At 47.3% G+C, this 19069-nt stretch overlaps 1 protein-coding gene across 1 annotated transcript in view; it reads left to right on the top strand.

Annotated features, from left to right (window-relative positions):
- LOC144511126 (aminopeptidase N-like) overlaps window positions 1-7584 on the top strand; it is a 109012-nt gene extending 101428 nt beyond the window's left edge. The window contains exons 17-20 of the mRNA XM_078241104.1: window positions 974-1141; window positions 3429-3569; window positions 4802-4883; window positions 6486-7584. Of these exons, the coding sequence (XP_078097230.1) occupies window positions 974-1141; window positions 3429-3569; window positions 4802-4883; window positions 6486-6659 (565 nt within the window). The 3' untranslated portion in view covers window positions 6660-7584. The remainder of the gene's footprint in view (window positions 1-973; window positions 1142-3428; window positions 3570-4801; window positions 4884-6485) is intronic.
- The last annotated feature ends 11485 nt before the right edge of the window (window positions 7585-19069 follow it).

Here is a 19069-nt window from a genome sequence, read left to right as displayed (position 1 = left end):
TCCCTCACCCCGTCCCCATCTCTCTCCCCCCACCATCGCACTCACCCCCTCCCATCTCCCCCCACCATTGCATTCACCTCCTCTGCATCTCCCTCCCCCTACCATCGCACTCACCCCCTCCCTATCTCTCCCCCCCCCACCATCGCACTCACCACCTCCCCCCACCATCGCACTCACCCCCTCCCCATCTCCCACCCCCACCATCGCACTCACCCCCTCCCCATCTCCCCCCTCCCCCACCATCGCACCCTTAACAATAGAATCATAAAAAGTTACTGCACAGAAAGAGGCCACTCAGCCCATTGTTTCTGTGTTGGCTGAAAAATGAGCCACCCAGCCTGGTCTCACCATTTGAGGCACTGCCCAGCCGCGTGCGGCACTTGAGGTGCATATCCAGACACCTAAATGTGGTGAGGATTTCTACCTTCACTACTCTTTCAGGCAATGAGGTTCCAGACCCCCACATCTCCCCTCTAATCTTTAAATCCATGACCCCCAGTTACTGACCACCTGAAGTAAACAGACCCCTCCCATCCACTCCATCCAGGCCCCTCTCAATCTCGAACATCTCAATCAAATCTCCCCTCAGCTGCCTCTGTTCCAGGAGATCAGCCCCGACCAATCCAATCTTTCCTCAAAGCTGCAATTTTCCAGTCCTGGCATAGGACAAATAGATTCTCTATTTAGAATCTTACCGTGCAGGAGAGGCCCTTCGGCCCATCGAGCCTGCATGTCCAGGGAGAATGCTGCTGTGAGATGTGGCGAGTTTTTTCCAGACTGCGTTGAAGCTTTGATGGTTCCACTGGGATCGTGAGAAATGGGCTCGAGTGGCAGAATGTTTATGGGATCACCGCTGCCCAGAAAATCTAGGAATTGTCATCTAGAAACCGAGTATTAATGATAGCTGATTTTTCTTCAATATTATTTATTTCCTATTGCTTGCTAATTCTGTGACTTTGTTTCTAATAAATAGAATTCCAGTGAATCTGAAGACATCAATTTATTGCAACGCAATTGCCGCAGGGACTGAGAAAGAATGGGACTTTGCGTGGGGAAAGCTCCAGAATACTACAATAGCCACTGAAGCCGCCAAGCTGCGTTCAGCTCTGTCCTGCACCAAGCAGCCCTGGCTACTCAATCGGTAAGAGCAGGGAAGGAGCTGAAACCATTCAACTCATTCTCACAGAGTTGTAAAACTCTCAGCAATTCTGTCAGGGACAACACCCAGAAACTTCTGGAGGGAACAAAATCCAAAGCGAGAGAATTAGTGGGTACTGCAGAATCTGCAAAGACATATTTGTAAAGTTTGTAAATGCTTTCTACAAATCTCTGCCTGTTCACTTTGAGCAGAAGAGAGAAGGTCAAAAAAACCTGCAGATTCCTGGAGGAGGGGGACAGACAGACTGAGAGAGAGAGGGGGACAGACAGACTGAGAGAGAGAGGGGGACAGACAGACTGAGAGAGAGAGGGGGACAGACAGACTGAGAGAGAGAGGGGGACAGACAGACTGACAAAGAGAGGGGGACAGACAGACTGACAGAGAGAGGGGGACAGACAGACTGACAAAGAGAGGGGGACAGACAGACTGACAGAGAGAGGGGGACAGACAGACAGAGAGAGAGAGAGGGGGACAGACAGACTGAGAGAGAGAGGGGGACAGACAGACTGAGAGAGAGAGAGGGGGACAGACAGACAGAGAGAGAGAGGGGGACAGACAGACAGAGAGAGAGAGGGGGACAGACAGACAGAGAGAGAGAGGGGGACAGACAGACAGAGAGAGAGAGAGGGGGACAGACAGACTGACAGAAAGAGGGGGACAGACAGACTGACAGAGAGAGGGGAACAGACAGACAGAGAGAGAGAGGGGGACAGACAGACAGAGAGAGAGAGGGGGACAGACAGACAGAGAGAGAGAGGGGGACAGACAGACAGAGAGAGAGAGGGGGACAGACAGACAGAGAGAGAGAGGGGGACAGACAGACAGAGAGAGGGGGACAGACAGACAGAGAGAGGGGGACAGACAGACAGAGAGGGACAGACAGACAGACAGACAGAGAGAGGGGGACAGACAGACAGACAGCCAGAGAGAGGGGGACAGACAGACAGACAGCCAGAGAGAGGGGGACAGACAGACGTACAGACGGAGAAAGGGGGACAGACAGACATACAGACGGAGAGAGGGGGACGGACAGAGAGAGGGGGATGGACAGAGAGAGGGGGACGGACAGACAGACAGACAGAGACAGAATGAAATAGAGAGAGAATGCTCAGGGACTGTTTGTGATTTTGGGAAAGAAGATTGTTCCATTCTGGGACGTTTAACTCGTGTTACAGGTTGTATATTTTCTGAGGAAGAGTGATATGGACTCAAAACATTGGCTGGAATTTTCCGGCCTTTCACTCGGGCGGGATCTTCTGTTCCTGCCGATGGCATTCTGTGCTGTAGGATTCCCGAGGCCTGGGGTGCAGACTGGGAAATCCCACTGACAGCGGCAGGACCAGAAGATCCCGCCACTGGCAAATGGCACACAGTATCCCACCACGAGAAACACATCATGGGGAGGCCAGAGAAACCCCTGCCCCATTAACTCTGTGCGTCTCTCCACAGACCACACGCAGACTGGGGAGTTAATCCAGCATTTTCTGTTTTTAGTTCAGATTCCCAGCATCTGCAGTAATTCTCTTTTCTTTCATTGGAAATAAACCCGGATATTTTATGTGTTCAGTTACCAAGATGGAGATAGAGGATTTGAGATCAATACCAAACAGACATTCCCGTCATTCCCCCTCCCCCACCCCCCCCCCCCCCACCCCCCACATCCCCTTTGCCTCCATCTCCACCCTTCCCAACACATTTCTAACACACCTGCATTCTAGGTAATAGCTGACATTGTTATTCATCCACAGGGTGGGGGCATCGCTGAGGCCAGTATTCCCATCCCTAATTACCCTTGAGAAGGTGGTGGTGAGCTGCCTTCTTCAACCATTATGTGGTGTAGGTACTCCCACAAATGTGTTAGGGAGGGAGTTCCAGGATTTTGACCCAACGACAGTGAAAGAATGGCGATATATTTCCAAGTTAGGATGGTGAATGGTCGCAGGGGAGGCTCTGGGTGACGGTGTTCCAGATAGTGGTCTCACTAATGCTGAATCCAGAGTGGGATTCTGCACTGTTGCCATGACAATACAATCATGGAGGGGACAGGCCAGAAAGAAATCACAGTACATTTAAAATAATTCCATCTCTTGGAATTCCTGGTGGCCCATCTACCCCATCGGAACCCCCATCATTCCGAGATCCTGGCTGGAAAAATGAACATTTGGATGGGTTTCTGTGATATTTCAATGATTTTGTGATTGGTTATTTTGCAACGTCTCATCCAGGCCAGACAAGGATTCTATTTATTGAATGTTTTCTTGTATTAAAGGTATCTTCAATACACCTTGGATCCTACAAAGATTAGGAAGCAAGATGCAACTTCAACCATTGTTTCCATTGCCAGCAATGTGGTTGGTCAGCCTCTGGCGTGGGACTTTGTACGGGCAAAATGGAAATATATCTTTGAGCAGTGAGTACCTGGAACCTCTGAAAGATCATCAGACTCATTAAAATGTCCCATGTTGCACTGGAATTAGAATTTGTATCACAGAATCCCTACAGTGCAGAAGGAGGCTATTTGGCCCATCGAGCCTGCACCAACAACAATCCCACCCAGGCCCTATCCGCATAGCCCCATGTATTTACCCTGCTTATTCTCCTGACACTAAGGGGCAATTTTAGCATGGCCAATCCACCTAACCCGCATATCTTTGGACTGTGGGAGGAAACTGGAGTATCCGGAGGAAACCCACGCAGACATGGGGAGAACGTGCAGACTCTGCACAGTCACCCGAGGCCGGAAATTGAACCCGGATCCCAGGCGCTGTGAGGCAGCAGTGCTGTTCACTGTGCCACATGGGAAATTAGCAATCCTAATCATTTGTTTGTTTTTTAAATTCTTTCATGGGACGTGGGCGTCGCTGCCCGGGTCAGCATTTATTCCCATCCCTAATTGCCCTTGAGAAGGTGGTGGTGAGCTGCCGTCTTGAATCGCTGCAGTGCATATGGTGTAGGTGCACCCACAGTGCTGTTAGGGAGGGAGTTCCAGGATTTTGATCCTGTGACAGTGAAGGAACAGTGATATTTTTCCAAGTCAGGATGGTGAGTGACTTGGAGGGGAACCTCCAGGTGTTGGTGTTCCCAGGTATCTGCTGCTTCTGTTCTTGGTCGTGGGTTTGGAAGGTGCTGCCTCAGGAACCTTGGCGAATTGCTGCAGTGCATCTTGTAGCTGGTGCACACGGTGTGGTGAACCATAGATGGTTACCACTATGGGTACTTGTATATATGTTACTCTCGTTGCTGTTGGGGTTAGGGTTTGGGTGTTCCACCTGTTATTACTGTTTATGTGGTACACTCCGTTCGGCTCCGCCCAGGACTCCGCCTTCTTACAGGAGTGTAAAGGTCACTGCTACTTCCTAGTAGTCTTTAGTCTGGGATAATATTGTTGAGTAGTGTGCTCCTATTTGTAGCGAATAAAAGCCTTTATTCCCGGGAACGTTCTAGCCTCCCGTGTGAATCAATCGCGCATCACACGGCTGCCACTGTGTGTTGGTGGTGGAGGGAGTGAATGTTGAAGGTGGTGGATGGGATGCTAATCAAGTGGGCTGCTTTGTTCAGAATTGTGGAATTGCATTCCACGAGGCATGTGTTACAATCTCTCTTGTTGTAAAAGGATTAATATTGAAATATTTTATGATTTAGATATGGAGGCGGATCATTTTCCTTCTCAGGGTTGATCGAGAGAGTGACACAACGGTTTTCAACAGAGTTTGAGCTGCAACAGGTTGGTGCTAACTTGCAGCATTCCATTGTTCTGTTCTCCCTTTCCTGGATAGCTTCGGACAGTTTAACCACTCTCATTTAGTGGGTAAAGCTCATGTCTCCTTCAAACCAGCTATCATAGATACCTAAACCATTGATTGATCAGGCTTATTCAGTTAGTTTAGTTGTTGCTGTGTAAAGCTGCTCAAATCATTTAATATTCACATTGCACCAAAATGGAACCTCCCAGTACTCTAGGAATCACAGAATTGTTACAGTGTAGAAGGAGGCCATTCGGCCCATTGTGTCTGCACCTATTCTCCAAATGTGCATCATGACTTACTGCCATTCTCCTGACTTTATACTGAGTATAAAAGTTGGCAAATTGTGTTACAGTTATATAAAACGTTGGTTAGGCCACATTTGGAATACTGTGTCCAATTCTGGTCACCGCACTACCAGAAAGATGTGGAGGCTTTGGAGAGAGTACAGAAAAGGTTTACCAGGATGTTGCCTGGTATGGAGGGTAGTGACTATGAGGAGAGGTTGAATAAACTGGGATTGTTCTCCCTGGAAAGGCAGAGGCTGAGGGGCGACTTCATAGAAGTTTATAAAATTATGAGGGGCATTGATAAGGTGAGCAGTTGGAAGCTTCTTCCCAGGAATGAAATGACAATTACAAGGGGGCACAAATTCAAGATAAGGAGGGAAAGGCTCAGTGGAGATGTGAGGGGGAAGTTTTTTTACAGAAGGTGGTGGGGGCCTGAAATGCGCTGGCAAGTGAGGTGGTTGAGGCAGACACGTTAGCCACATTTAAGACTTATTTGGATAGACACATGAACAGGTGGGGAATCCAGGTGGTTGGTGTAGATAGGACAAAATGATTGGCGCAGGGCCAAAGGACCTGTTCCTGTGCTGTCCTATTCTTTGTTCTTTGACCTGTCGAGAGTTGAGTTCCCAGTTTACACTTTGAAAAGAAATACTTCCTGATTTCACTTCTTATGGGCCCAGCTCATATCTGTCCTTCTTCTGGACTTCCATTACAGAGGAAATACTTTTTACTTAATCCATTATTGTTGTTGGCTGGTGCAGAGGTTATACTACTGGTCCAGTAATCCATCAGGCAAAGATAAAGTTGTCATAGTCCCAGATGACCATAGAGAGGGAGAGCTGATTTAACCTGAGGGTGGCCACACCTCAAGTGAGGGACGAGGTTGTGAAGATCGACCTTCACAAATAACCTCAATTACCTGTTGGCGACTCACTGCATCTCAAAACAGCCATCCAGCCAACTGGGCTAACTGACTGGCCAATACCTGCGCCCCTCGATCTCTATATCTCCATCCCAAGATCAATGCATCTCTAACCATTTCTTTGAATATAGCCTTAGATCTGAGTTACTGTAAATATCACAGTTAAGAATGAGGCTTCTCTGCACTTCATTTTTTTTAGTCTGTGAAAACAAAATGAACAATGTTTTTCTCCTTAATTAGCACGTTGTAAAGTTCCTAACAAACTTTTTGTGAAATTGCCATTGCTGACATTAAGAACATGCCCATGTGAAATACTCTCCGTGACTGGTTTAATCAACCTGTGGTAACTCATTTACTTTCTGTCTTTACAGCTCGAGCAGTTTAAGAAAGATAATGAACAGATTGGATTTGGTTCTGGGACCCGGGCACTAGAACAAGCTTTGGAGAGAACCAAGGCAAACATCAAATGGCTCAGTGAAAACCAGGAAGCTGTTAACAATTGGTTTATCGATGCTTCCAAAAATCCTCAACAGAACCATTGCTGATGATGAATCTCTTTGAAGTGTGTTTCTGAATGCTACTGAGGATAAGAACTTTCCGATCAGAAAGATCAATAGACTTGTTCTATTGAGTAGAATGATTTATTACTTACAGCTAAAATAATTGAGAAAAAAACGGAAATAATTTCAAACCATATTTGAATATTGGTCCAGAAAATAAAGAACTAAACCAGTAACAAACTAATGCATTTCACGTCATTCCACGTTATCAATGCTACAATTCCAACAAATTATAGAATCATAGAATCCCTACAGTGGAGAGGGAGGCCATTCGGCCCATCGGGTCTGCACCGACAACAATCCCACCTATCCCCGTAACTCAATGTATTTACCCTGCTAATCCTCCTGACACTAAGGGGCAATTTAGCATGGTCAATCCCCTTAACCCACACATCTTTGGACTGTGGGAGGAAACCGGAGCACTCGGAGTTAACGATAACATAGTTAAATATTCCAATTGAATGGTGGAGTGTAATATTTCTTATCAAGTTATTACATATCACAGTGTACCAAACAAAAGCTGCCTAATACCAAAACTGTTAGTGAGACAGACGGAAATGTGTCTGAGGCGGTTTCTATCGCAGTAACGCCCCGTTGTTACGGAAAACCATTCCAATCCTTGCTGAAACATTGGCTCCTTTGCCCAATGGCTGCTCCTTTGCTGTAAGGATAGAATATTCTTGTTCTGATTTTTATGCCACGTTCTTCCAGTGAGTTGCCTTAATTTTGTTGATTATTTAGAATTCCGATATTTTAAAAATTCCAGTCACAGTTTGAAGTTTATTATTTAAAACAAAATGTGAAATAGCTTTTAGAATAGAAATCTCAGTGTTGTCAGGACAGGCTTGGGCAATGGTTAATTCTCTTACCTAGTAGGGCCAATGGGTGGATTAAATAAATGTCTTCATTTAAAGAGAATATTGTGTCACAGGTTTATGATGAAACAATGGGGGGGGGGGGGGGATTCTCCCGGCTGCTCTGTTGCTCCAGCAGAGGCCGTGAGGCCATTTATTGGGCTCCCCGCTGGGCGTCACGGTCTCCGCACGTCTCCAGGGACAGGATTGTGGCGTCGCCAGCTCCGCGCTGGAAGATTTAAACACGGGACTGAAGTCTCCGGACTCAGTGGCATCTCCCCCTCCCCCGTCAGTGGGGTTTACAATAGCTCCCCACTAACGAGGAGCTGGCGGCCAGACCCGCTGGAGTGAAGGGGGAGGTATTGAGCCCTCCCAGGAGATCAGGGGTAAGGGGGGGTATCCCCTGGCAGTGCCAGGGGTCGGGAGCAGATAGGGGCAGGGCCTATGGGGGGGGGGGGGGCAGATTGGTGGGGCTGGGGGGACCCGCTGCTACTTTGCAGTGGCAGAGGAAGGGAAGGGGCAGATTGGAGCTGGAGCTCCGGGGGGGGAATTGGGACTTGACTGGAGAGGTCTGGGAGGTCAGCGTTCAGGGGGTGGGGGTTGGAGGGTCAGTGATGCTGGGTCGTGAAGCTGATCTTGGCGCTGACAGATTGGCGCACGCACAATGGCTCATTCAGTGCTATGCTGCCGGCCTCTCCAGCGGGAATAGGCTCTGCCTGCTGGTTTTCGGAGCGAATCTCCCCGAGGCACTCTGCAGTGCTCCGAATGTGGGAGATTCATTTTGAAAAATTCAGCGGGAGTTACTCCAGTTTTTATAAACGTTCGACACTTTGAATATTTTTGGAAGAATTCCCACCCTGATGTTTTAATTCAGATTTGAAGAAAGAATTCTTGGTACCTGGATTATTCCTTTAAAAGAATAACCTCCATTAGTAATGACATGCTGTGTTTTGTAGGTATGTATCAGTCCTCAGTCCCAATAGTTGGCTATTGATAATGGCCGGTACTTACCGCGTGTTTCGGGTGGTGAAGATGGCCCACCATTGGCTGGCGGATGGATCTTCTGGTCCCAACAGGTTTCCCGTTGAATGCACCCCCTCACCACGAAGAAACCTGCAGTGGGGGTGCGCCATTGGCAGGACGGAAAATCGCGCCGGTGTGAATGACTAGAACGTTCTGGCCAATGTTTCTCAATAACACCTGGACTAAATTAATTTTATCAAATTAATTCTTGCCACTATAAGGCTGTTGGGAAAAATAAAATAATGCAAAATCTTCCAGATCTTTAATAGATTAATTTCCCTGCAGCACCTGAACCTAAAACATGGAATTGCAACTAAACCACCCAGAAAATATTCCCAGAAAAATAGTCAGTGTTAATTGCTGACATATACGTATATAATAAAGATTGTCACAGCCCTGTTTGATCCTGTCTTGTGTCTGGCTCTCTCAATCACACACTGATAAAGAATTGAAGGTAAGTTACAACTCTGTAACATTGAGGCAGTAGTAGAGGCAATGGTCTCTGACTCCCTATAGCACAATCTGAAATGCTTATTAAATCATTGGGAAGCATTATCTGTGTTTTGTTAAATATCAGTAATTCACAATTCACCAATTCACAAGGAATAACTCTTGTACTTTGGAGAAATGCTGAGGTTTTTTCAGGGAGATTTTCCAAGTTGTAATTAAATGAACTGCAGTTACTGACAGTTTTCTGAAATGGCTGTATTGTGGAGTGAGTTTGTGAATGATACCGAGGGAATTCTGTTGAAAGAAACCATCTAAAATCTTTCCACTTCATGGCCCCTGCACTTAGAGTCATAGAGGTTTACAGCATGGAAACAGGCCCTTCAGCCCAACTTGTCCATGCTGCCCCTTTTTTAAACCACTAATCTAATTCCAATTGCCCTCGTTTGGCCCATATCCCTCGATACCCATCTTATCCATGTAACCATGTAACTGTCTAAATGCTTTTTAAAAGACAAAATTGTACCTGCCTCTACTACTGCTTCTAGCAGCTTGTTCCAGACACTCACCACCCTCTGGGCCCGATTTTACCAAAAACATGGTAAAGTCAGGTGTGAGGCCATTAACGCGATCCACGCCCGCGTCCGTGCAGATGGCCACTTTACGGAGACCCGGGAATGGCTGCGATCCAATTCGCACCCAAAACAGGCGCAACAGCGATTTAAATGTATTTGCATTTAGATTGAATTAATGAACTGCCCGCCCAACTTTATCAGCATTTCCCCCTTTACCATCGCGTTTGCCGATCCGGAACCGCGCCGAAATGGACCTGCTGAATAAAAGTCTGAATCGGGCGCTCCAGCTGCTGAAGAGCAAGTTCAGCGCTTCCAACGGCTCCCTGACTCAGATCAGTGGTCGGGGGGAGGAGGGAGGCCAGATCATTCTCTGGTGGGGGGGAGGGAGGAGGAGGCAGGTCGGATGTATCTCTGCTGGGGGGGGGGAGGGAGGCCTGATCGTTGTCTGGTTGGAGGGGGAGGAGGGCAGATCGTTGTCTGGTTGGGGGGGGGGGGTGGGGAGGCGGGTCAGATGTACCTCTGGGGGGGGGGCGAGTGAGGCCAGATCATTCTCTGGTGGGGGGGAGTGAGGCCAGATCATTCTTGGGGGGTGGTGGCTGGGGGAGGGAGGGGGTGGAGTGAGGCCAGGTCATTCTCTGGGGGTGGGGGGAGTGAGGCGGGTAAAAATGGATCTCTGGTGGGGGGGATGGAGGCAGGGGGCCCACTCTGCGGGTGATCAGTGGGGGGGATGGGGGCAGGAGGGTCCACTGCCACTCTGCGGGTGATCAGTGGGGGGGAAGAGGGCAGGGGGTCACGATCAGTCTGGGTAGCGGGGGGTAGGTGGATAAGGGGGATAGTGATGTGTCTGGGTAGCGGGGCGGGGTAGGTGGATAAGGGGGATAGTGATGTGTCTGGGTAGCGGGGGTTAGGTGGATAAGGGGGACAGTGATGTCTGTGGGGACCATCGTTCCCGCTTTTCGCTCCCGGGCCGCTTTCTCCACTTTCTGTGGCCCGGGAGCGATCTGACACGGGCGCGCTTTTTCAAATTTTTTCCTCACTGTGCATGCGCAGTTCAGAGCTCCGATTGTTTCAGGCGCGCTAAGCCCCGCCCACAGTGCGATTCAGACCCGTGATTTTTTCACGGGGGCGCCTGAAAGCAGATTTCCGAGTCGGATCTGAATTGCGCCCAGATTCAGCACTTAGAATAAAAATGGTAAAATCAGGCCCTCTGTGTGAACAAATTGCCCCTCTGGACACTTGTATCTTTCCCCTCTCACCTTAAACCTATGCCCTCTGGTTTTAGACTCCCCTACCTTTGGGAAAAGATATTGACTATCTAGCTGATCTATGCCCCTCATTATTTTATAGACCTCTATAAGATCACCCCTCAGCCTCCTACGCTCCAGGGGAAAAAGTCCCGGTCTATCCAGCCTCTCCTTATAACTCAATCCATCAAGTCCGGTAGCATCCTAGTAAATCTTTTCTGCACTCTTTCTAGTTTAATAATATCCTTTCTATAAGAGGGTGACCAGAATTGTACACAGTATTCCAAGTGTGGCCTTACCAATGTCTTGTACAACTTCAACAAGACGTCCCAACTCCTGTATTCATTGTTCTGACTTCTTAAATAAGTTGGTGAAACATGATTTCACTTTCATAAAACCATGTTGACTCTGCCTGATTAACCTGAGCTTATCCCAGTGCTCACTATAACTTCTTTAATAATAGCTTCCAGTATCCAGTCTGGGAAAGGATGTGTAGATAGTTTGAGTCATGTTGAGATCAAAAAGGAGGTGGTATTGGGGTTCTTGAGAAACATTAAGGTAGACAAGTCCCCAGGGCCTGATGGGATATACCCCAGAATACTGAGAGAGGCAAGGGAGGAAATTGCTGGGGCCTTGAGAGAAATCTTTATATCCTCACTGGCTACAGGGGAGGTAAGAAGTTTAACAACACCAGGTTAAAGTCCAACAGGTTTATTTGGTAATAGACAACAGCCAAATAAACCTGTTGGACTTTAACCTGGTGTTGTTAAACTTCTTACTGTGTTTACCCCAGTCCAACGCCGGCATCTCCACATCATGACTACTACAGGGGAGGTCCCAGAGGATTGGAGAATAGCCAATGTTGTTCCTTTGTTTAAGAAGGGTAGCAAGAATAATCCAGGTAATTACAGGCCGGTGAGCCTTACATCAGTGGTAGGGAAATTATTGTAGAGGATTCTTCGAGACAGGATTTATTCCCACTTGGAAATAAGTGGACGTATTAGTGAGAGGCAACATGGTTTTGTGAAGGGGAGGTCGTGTCTCACGAACTTGATCGGGTTTTTCGAAGAAGTGACGAAGATGATTGATGAGGGTAGGGCAGTGGCTGTTGTCTACATGGACTTCAGTAAGGCCTTTGACAAGGTCCCTCATGGCAGACTGGTGCAGAAGGTGAAGTCACATGGGATCAGAGGTGAGCTTGCAAGGTGGATACAAAATTGGCTCGGTCAAAGAAGACAGAGGGTAGCAGTGGAAGGGTGCGTTTCTGAATGGAGGGCTGTGACAAGTGGCGTTCCTCAGGGATCAGTGCTGGGACCTTTGCTGTTTGTAATATATATAAATGATTTGGAGGAAAATGTAACTGGATTGATTAGTAAGTTTGCGAATGACACAAAGGTTGGTGGATTTGCGGATAGCGATGAGGACCATCAGAGGATACAGCAGGATATAGATCAGTTGGAGACTTGGGCGGAGAGGTGGCAGATGGAGTTTAATCCGGACAAATGTGAAGTAATGCATTTTGGAAGATCTAATACAGATAGGAAATATACAGTAAATGGCAGAACCCTTAAGAATATTGACAGGCAAAGGGATCTGGGTGTACAGGTACACAGGTCACTGAAAGTGGCAATGCAGGTGGAGAAGGTAGTCAAGAAGGCAAACGGCATGCTTGCCTTCATCGGCCGGGGCATTGAGTTTAAAAATTGGCAAGTCACGTTGCAGCTTTATAGAACCTTAGTTAGGCCGCACTTGGAATATAGTGTTCAATTCTGGTCGCCACACTACCAGAAGGATGTGGAGGCTTTGGAGAGGGTACAGAAAATATTTACCAGGATGTTGCCTGGTATGGAGGGCATTAGCTATGAGGAGAGGTTGGAGAAACTTGGTTTGTTCTCAGTGGAGCGACGGAGGTTGAGGGGCGACCTGATAGAAGTCTACAAGATTATGAGTGGCATGGACAGAATGGATAGTCAGAAGCATTTTCCCAGGGTGGAAGAGTTAATTACTAGGGGGCACAGGTTTAAGGTGCGAGGGGCAAGGTTTAAAGGAGATGTACGAGGCATATTTTTTACACAGAGAGTAGTGAGTGCCTGGAACTCGTTGTCGGGGGAGGTAGTGGAAGCGGATACGGTAGTGACTTTTAAGGGGCATCTTGACAAGTACATGAATGAGATTGGAACAGAGGGATATGGTCCCCGGAAGGGTAGGGGGTTTTAGTTAAGGCGGGCAGCATGGTCGGTGCAGGCTTGGAGGGCCTGTTGCTGTGCTGTAATTTTCTTTGTTCTTTGTTCTTGATTTGGATGAGGGAACCAAATGTAATATTTCCAAGTTTGCTGACAACACAAAACTTGGTGGGAGTGTGAGTGATGAGGAGGGTGTTAGAGGCTTCAAGGTGATTTACAGAAATTGAGTGAGTGGGGAAATGCATAGCAGATGCAGCATAACATGGATAAACGTGAAGTTATTGGCTCCAGACAGAGAAACAGAATGGCAGAGTATTATTTAAACGGTGATAGATTGATGAATGTTGATGTACAAAGGGACCTGGGTGTCCGAGTACAGCAGTCACTGGAAGCAAACGTGCAGGTACAGCAAGCAGTTCGGAAGGCAAATGGTGTGTTCGCCTTCATTGTAAGAGGACTTGAGTTGCAGGAGCAAAGATGTCCCACTACAGGGCCTTGTGAGACCACACCTCGGGCATTGTGTGCAGTTTTGGTATCCTTATCTAAGAAAGAATATATTTGCCACAGAGGAAGTCCAGTGAAAGTTCATGAGACTGCTTCCTGGGATGGCATGTCGTATGAGGAGAGATTGGGTTGACTGGGCCTCAATTCACCGGAATTTAGAAAGAATGAGAGAGGATCCAATCAAAACATATAAAATTCTGACAGGGATGGACAGACTGGATGCAGGGATGATGTTTCCTCTGGATGGGGGGGTGGTTCTAGAACCGAGGGTCACAGTCTCAGGATACGGAGGAGGTCATTTAGGATCAAGATGAGGAGAAACCTCTTCGCTCAGAAGGTGGTGAACCTGTGGAATTCTCTACCACAGAGGGCAGCACAGTGACACCGTTGTTAGCACAGCGCCAGGGATCCGGGTTCGATTCCGGCTTGGGTCACCTCCTGTGTGGAGTCTGCACGTTCTCCCCTTGTCTGCGTGGGTTTCCTTCGGGTGTTACAGTTTCCTCCCACAGTGCGAAAGACGTGCTGGTTAGGTGTGTTGGCCATGCTAAATTCTCCCTCAGTGTACCCGAACAGGCGCCGGAGTGTGGCAATGAGGGGATTTCCACAATAACTTCATTGCAGTGTTAATGTACTTGTGACAGTAATAAATAAACTTAAACTGTGGAGGCCAAGTCAAAGAATATATTCCAAAAGGAAATAGATAGATTTCTAGTACCTAAAGATATCAAGGGCTATGGTGGAGGCACTGAGAGAGATCAGCAAATATATTGAATGCCAAGGCAGGCTCAAGGGGCCAAATGACCTTCTCCTGTTCCTGTTGTCTAAAAGTCTAAAAGTCCCAAACATCTTCCAGAATTGGTTTATTCATGTTAGAGTGCTCACATTTCTCAACAGGATATTCTCCACACTATCTCTTTCTGGAGAGCCACCCAGGTCCCCCAGAGATCATTCACTTGGGCTCAACACTCATTCTGAACGTGATGACCAAGTTGTTTAACGGAAAGCTAAAAATATATTTTTTTATTCATTTGTGGGACATGGGCGTTGCTGGCTGACCAGCATTCATTGCCCTTCCCAAGTTGTCCGAGGGCAGTTGAGAGTCAAGCACATTGCTGTGGCTCTGGAGTCTCATGTAGGCCAGACCTGGTAAGGATGGCAGATTTCCTTCCCTAAAGGACATTAATGAACCAGTTGGGTTTTTCCGACAATCGACAACGGTTTCATGAACATCATTAAACTTCTTAATGAATTCAAATTTCACCATCAGAGAACGGGCCTGGGTCTCTGGGTTACTGGTCCAGTGACAATGCCATTGTGACAACTCTCCTTACAGATCACTGCCTCCCAGTTTGTCCTGATTTGTGATCACTGAAGGAAATCCTGTCACTGCTGTGGATTTCAATGTTCTAGTTTTCAAAATTCAATCAAACTAGCTAATTTTAAAATTGTTGAGTTAGCAGTAAGTGTTTGATGTGTAGTTATTGGGACAGCAACTCATAAACTGGAGGGGCACCAAAATCCTGGGAGGAAGGTTTGCTAGTGCTGTTCGGGAGGGTTTAAACTAGTGTGCAGGGGATGGGGACTGGAACAGCAGGCCAGTAAGTGCAGAGACTGGGGAAAAAGTGAGACTGAGATAAACACAGGACAGAGTAAGATCCGGCAGAAGGCGGCCACAGGGCTCAGCGGGACTGGAGGGCTGGAGTGCGTTTGCTTCAATGCAAGAAGTATAACAGGTAAGGGAAGAAATAGCTGGGGCCTTAGCAGATATCTTCACATCCTCTTTGACCACCTTCAGAGGACTGGAGAGTAGCCAATATTGTTCCCTTGTTTAAGAAAGGAAGCAGGGATAATCCAGGAAATTATAGGCTGGTGAGCCTGACGTCACTGGTGGGGAAGCTTTTGGAGAAGATACTGAGGGACAGGATATATGCACATTTGGAAGAAAATTGACTAATTAGTGACAGGCAGCATGATTTTGTTCAGGAAAGGTCATGTCTCACCAACTTGATTGAGTTTTTTGAAGAGGTGACAAAGATAATTGATGAAAGAAGGGATGTAGTTTATCTGGACTTTAGTAAGGCGTTTGACAAGGTCCCACATGGCAGACTGGTACAAAAACTAAAATCACATGGGATTTGGGGTGGGCTGGCTGGATGGATACAGAACTGGCTTGGTTAAAGAAGACAGAGAGTAGCGGTGGATGGGAGTTTTTCAGAATGGAGATCTGTAGCTAGTGGTGTTCCACAGGGATCAGTGCTGGGAACTCTGTTGTTTGTAGTATATATAAATGATCTGGAAGAAAGTGTAGCTAGTCTGATTAGTAAGTTTGTGGATGACATGAAGATTGGTGGAGTTGCTGATAGTGCCGGGGATTGTCAGAGGATACAACAGGATAGAGATAGATTGGAGACTTGGACACAGACATGGCAGATGGAGTTTAATCTGGACAAATGTGAAGTGATGCGTTTTGGAGGATCAAATTTAGGTGTGAATTATACTGTAAATGGCAGAACCCTTAGGAACATTAACATACAGAGGGATCTGGGCGTGCAGGTCCACAGTTCCCTAAAATGGCAACACAGGTGGCCAAGGTGATTAAGAAGGCATATCGCATGCTTGCCTTTCATCAGCCAGGGCGCTGAGTACAAGAGTTGGGAAATCACATTGCAGCTATATAGGCTACTTTTAAAGTACTGTGCGCAGTTCTGGTCAGCACATTATCAGAAGACGTGGAAGCTTTAGCGATATTAGTTAGGGAGCATATTACCGCGGTGCAGAGGGTAGACAACTTAGAGGGGTCATGTACTGAGTCACTGTGGGTGGAACTCAGAAACAGGAAGGGTGCAGTTACTATGCTGGGGGTGTACTACAGACCACCCAACAGCCCACGGGAAGTGGAGGAAAGGATACGTCAGGAGATTCTGGATAGGTGCAGAAAAAATAGGGTTGTTGTAGTGGGGGACTTTAATTTCCCTGGCACAGACTGGAAAGTGCTTAGAGCTGGGGTTCCGGATGGGGAAGAATTTGTAAAATGCATACTGGAAGGTTCTTTTGAACAGTATATAGATAGCCCGACTAGAGAGGGGGCTATACTGGACCTAGTCCTGGGAAATGAGCCCGGTCAGGTCGTCAAAGTTTCGGTTGGGGAACATGTGGCAAATAGTGACCACAACTCTTGTTAAATTTAGGATAGTAATGGACAAGGACGAGTGCTGTCCTACGGGCAGGGTGCTAAATTGGGGGAAGGCTGACTATAGCCGGATTAGGCAGGAATTGGTGGACATTGATTGGGAGAGGATGTTCGAGGGTAAGTCCGTGTCTGGCACGTGGGAGTCTTTTAAGGAACTATTGATAAGGCTGCAGGATCGGCATGTGCCTGTAAAAAGGAAAGATAGGAAAGGTAGGATTCGAGAGCCGTGGATAACCAGGGAAATTGAGGATCTGATTAAAATGAAAAGGGAGGTGTACGTTATGTCCAGGCAACAGGAAACAGATGGAGCTCTGGAGGAATACAGAGAGAGTAGGAAAGAACTCAAACGGGGAGTTAGAAGGGCAAAAAGAGGTCACGAGATGTTCTTGGCAGGCAGGATTAAGGAGAACCCTAAGGCATTCTATTCATACGTTAGGAACAAAAGAGTTGTCAGGGAGAAAATCGGACCTCTCAGGGACAAAGGAGGGGAATTATGCTTAGAACCCAAGGGAATAGGGGAGATCCTAAATGAATACTTTGCATCGGTATTCACGAAGGAGAGGGACGTGTTAAACGGGAGTGTCTCGGAGGGAGGTGTTGACCCGTTAGAGAAAATCTCTGTTACAAGAGAGGAAGTGTTAGGTTTTTTAGGGAACATTAAAACTGACAAAGCCCCAGGGCCTGATGGCATCTATCCTAGACTGCTCAGGGAGACGAGAGATAAAATTGCTGGGCCTCTGACGGAAATCTTTGTCGCTTCTTTGGACACAGGTGAGGTCCCTGAGGATTGGAGGATAGCGAATGTGGTCCCGTTGTTTAAGAAGGGTAGCAGGGATAACCCAGGAAATTATAGGCCGGTGAGCTTGACGTCCGTGGGAGGGAAGTTGTGGGAGAGGATTCTTAGAGACAGGATGTATGTGCATTGAGAACGGAACAATCTCATTAGTGACAGACAGCATGGCTTTGTAAGAGGGAGGTCGTGCCTTACAAATTTGGTGGAGTTTTTTGAGGAAGTGACAAAAACGGTCGATGAAGGAAGGGCCGTGGATGACGTCTATATGGATTTCAGTAAGGCATTTGACAAAGTCCCACATGGCAGGTTGGTTAAGAAGGTTAAGGCTCATGGGATACAAGGAGAAGTGGCTCGATGGGTGGAGAACTGGCTTGGCCTTCGCGACACACGACAGCGCAGAGTCGCTGAGCAGAAACTGATAGCCAAGTTCCGCACACACAAGGACGGCCTCAACCGGGATATTGGGTTCATGTCACACTATTTGTAACTCCCACAGTTGCGTGGACCTGCAGAGTTTCACTGGCTGTCTTGTCTGGAGACAATACACATCTTTTTAGCCTGTCTTGATGCTCTCTCCACTCACATTGTTTCGTCTCTTAAAGACTTGATTAGTTGTAAGTATTCGCATTCCAACCATTATTCATGTAAATTGAGTCTGTGTCTTTATAAGCTCTGTTTGTGAACAGAATTCCCACTCACCTGAAGAAGGGGCTTAGAGCTCCGAAAGCTTGTGTGGCTTTTGCTACCAAATAAACCTGTTGGACTTTAACCTGGTGTTGTTAAACTTCTTACTGTGTTGGCCATAGGAGACAGAGGGTAGCGGTCAAAGGGTCTTTTTCTGGCTGGAGGTCTGTGACCAGTGGTGTTCCGCAGGGCTCTGTACTGGGACCTCTGCTATTTGTGATATATATAAATGATTTGGAAGAAGGTGTAACTGGTGTTATCAGCAAGTTTGACACAAAGGTGGCTGGACTTGCGGATAGCGATGAGCATTGTCGGGCAATATAGCAGGATATAGATAGGCTGGAAAATTGGGCGGAGAGGTGGCAGATGGAATTTAATCCGGATAAATGCGAAGTGATGCATTTTGGAAGAAATAATGTAGGGAGGAGTTATACAATAAATGGCAGAGTCATCAGGAGTATAGAAACACAGAGGGACCTAGGTGTGCAAGTCCACAAATCCTTGAAGGTGGCGACACAGGTGGAGAAGGTGGTGAAGAAGGCATATGGTATGCTTGACTTTATAGGACGGGGTATAGAGTATAAAAGCTGGAGTCTGATGATGCAGCTGTATAGAACACTGGTTAGGCCACGTTTGGAGTACTGCATCCAGTTCTGGTCGCCGCACTACCAGAAGGACGTGGAGGCGTTAGAGAGAGTGCAGAGAAGGTTTACCAGGATTTTGCCTGGTATGGAGGGTCTTAGCTATGAGGAGAGATTGGGTAAACTGGGCTTGTTCTCTCTGGAAAGATGGAGAATGAGGGTAGATCTAATAGAGGTGTACAAGGTTATGAAGGGGATAGATAGGGTGAACGGTGGGAAGCTTTTTCCCAGATCAGAAGTGACGATCACGAGGGGTC

This window comes from Mustelus asterias, chromosome 24, assembly GCF_964213995.1.
Source record: "Mustelus asterias chromosome 24, sMusAst1.hap1.1, whole genome shotgun sequence".
In the NCBI taxonomy this organism is placed as follows: Eukaryota; Metazoa; Chordata; class Chondrichthyes; order Carcharhiniformes; family Triakidae; genus Mustelus; species Mustelus asterias.
Note: the sequence above shows the minus strand (reverse complement) of the source record. Positions and strands in the feature narration are given on the sequence as shown.